This window comes from Zingiber officinale, chromosome 1A (assembly GCF_018446385.1).
Source record: "Zingiber officinale cultivar Zhangliang chromosome 1A, Zo_v1.1, whole genome shotgun sequence".
NCBI classification, from domain to species: domain Eukaryota; kingdom Viridiplantae; phylum Streptophyta; class Magnoliopsida; order Zingiberales; family Zingiberaceae; genus Zingiber; species Zingiber officinale.
Genome location: NC_055987.1, coordinates 105,669,559 through 105,672,170, shown reverse-complemented (window position 1 = coordinate 105,672,170; position 2,612 = coordinate 105,669,559). Strand labels below are relative to the sequence as shown.

The 2,612-nt window shown below is 43.1% G+C and overlaps 1 protein-coding gene across 1 annotated transcript; it reads right to left on the bottom strand.

The window, feature by feature from the left end:
- Positions 1 to 1,119: 1,119 nt before the first annotated feature.
- Positions 1,120 to 2,223, bottom strand: LOC122001116. Its single transcript, XM_042555704.1, has 2 exons — positions 2,031 to 2,223; positions 1,120 to 1,820 (listed from the first exon to the last, which is right to left on the bottom strand). The coding sequence occupies exons 1-2, from the start codon at positions 2,221 to 2,223 to the stop codon at positions 1,120 to 1,122; spliced, it is 894 nt and encodes a 297-aa protein (XP_042411638.1).
- Positions 2,224 to 2,612: the final 389 nt, after the last annotated feature.

Below are 2,612 nucleotides of genomic sequence, written 5' to 3'. Positions count from 1 at the left end.
GCGATAGTAGCCAGCTAAGCCTAAGAAACTGCGTATCTCAGTTACACTTTTAGTCTCCGGCCATTCTCTGACTGCCTCAACTTTAGAAGGATCAACTTCAACTCCATCTCTCGAGATAATATGTCCTAAGAATGCCACTTTCTCTAGCTAAAACTCGCACTTGCTGAATTTGGCAAACAACTTTTGATCCTGCAATATCTGTAAGGCTATCTTCAAGTGTTGCCTATGCTCCTCTCTGTCCTTCGAGTAGACCAGAATATCATCTATGAACACAATGATGAACTGATCAAGATATGGTCGAAATACTCGATTCATGAGATCCACGAAGATCGCTGGGGCATTTGTCATCCCGAATGGCATTACCATAAATTCATAGTGTCCATACCGAGTTCTGAAGGCCGTCTTGTAGACATCTGCTTCCTTTACTTTCAACTGATGGTATCCTGAATGAAGGTCTATCTTCGAGAATACTGAAGCTCCTTGCAGCTGATCAAATAAGTCCTCAATTCTAGGCAAGGGATACTTGTTCTTTATTATGACTCTGTTCAGTTCACGATAATCGATACAGAGCCTCATGCTTCCATCCTTTTTCTTCACAAATAATACTGGCACGCCCCATGGAGAAAAACTCGGACGAATGAATCCTTTATCCAGTAGCTCTTGAATTTGATCTTTTAGCTCTTTCATTTCTACAGGTGCCAGTCGATATGGTGCCTTAGAGATTGGCACCGTCCCTGGCATCAGCTCAATAGAGAACTCCACCTCTCTCTCAGGTGGAATGCCTGAAATGTCCTCAGGGAATACACTAGGGAAGTTTCTGACAACTTCAACATCCTCAATCTTCTGACGGATGACATCAGGTACTGAAATAATACTAGTCAGAAATCCTCGGCAACCTCTAAGCAAAAGCTTCCTTGCACCTATACAAGAAATAATAGGCGGCAACTGCTTGTTTTGAACTGCCTCAAAAGTAAACATTTCCCCGCTAAACAGTCTGATAGATACTGTCCTCTGTCGAAAATCAATCGAAGCTCCATTCCGTGATAGCCAGTCCATCCCCAAAATAATGTCGAATTCAGGCATCGGCAACACAATAAAATCTGCCCGAACCACCTTCCTCTATAGTCTAAGCTCAATATCCTTTACCATCTTGGTAGATAACATTTGTTCGCCCGAGGGAACTATGACTCTAAATCCCACATCCACGTCTTCTGGTAAGATTCCTAGTCGCTTTAAGAAGGTCTCAGATATAAATGAGTGTGTAGCCCCAGAATCTAGCAATGCATAGGTACCTATGCCTGCGATGAATATTCTGCCTGTGATAAGAGTAGTGTCTGGCTCCGCCTCCTTGGCATGCATCACAAAAGCTCGACCAATCATAGGTTGTTTCTTCTTTGGGCAATCCATAGCTTTATGTCCCTCTTCTCCACAGTTGAAGCACTTGTAGGTACCCCACATGCATTTGCCATGGTGCTGGCGGTTGTACTTCCTGCACAATGGCTTCTCCTCGGTCTTTGGGGCAGCTGCTCTCAGTTGTTGCTTGGGGTTCCCCAGAGGCTTTTGTTGTCCTTTCTGTGGCCCCGTGTAAGGCTTCATATTCTGCTGTTGTTGCTGTTGTGGTTGTGGCCTCTTTCTCTGCATCTCCCATTCTATGTCTTTCAAAGACTGCTCTGCCCCTGTAAGCTCCATTAACAGCATCATTATACGCAGCTGGGTTTGTGAGGAGAACATCTCGGCGGATGGTAGGCCTGAGACCGTCCAAGAAGTGCCTGAGTTTCTCAGTAGCGTCGTTGGCAATAAGGGGTACAAAATGGCACCCCCTATCGAATTTCTTAACAAACTCAGCAATAGATAAATCCCCCTAACGAAGACTCATAAACTCCCTCTTCAGTCGTCCTTGAACATCAGCTATAAAATATTTATCATAGAAATTCTCTTGAAATCTTCCCAAGTCAAGGTTTTCAGATCAACTCCTCTTTCGGCTCCCTCCCACCATAAGGAAGCGTCGTCTTTCAGCAGATATATGTCACAACGAACCCTATCAGCATCTACCATATTAATATATCGGAAGATCACCTCTAATGATCGGATCCATTCCTCCGCCACGAATGGATCAGTAGTACCCGAGAAATCTTTAGGATCCATTCTCCTAAACTGCACGTAAATGTCCTGCTGCCCTCCCCTATTAGCATTACTTCCATACTGTTTAAATAATTGAGCCATTCCTTCAAGTAAATGTGTAGCAGCATCTGAAGAGGGTTGCACCTCCTCTCGTCCTCTTCCTCCCTATCTCCGTTAACCGCACGTCTCGGAGCCATATCTGCACCCAATGTCCCATGTAGTACGTAAGCATCTTGCACTTAAATTTAATAGCATCTATCCTCCATATTCTTTTATATCATGAAAGCATTAAAACAGTAAAAAAAAAAACGTACATATAAAATTTAAAATAGTAAAACTCACAGACTTGAGGCTTGACTTCTTGAGCTTTCCGGGACCAACAGTAGTCAAACCCTTTCAAGATATTTGCTCTGATACCAACTGTAACGACCCTAACTTCTATCATGATTTTTTTTAAATTATACCAACCTAATTAAATTCCAAGGAATACA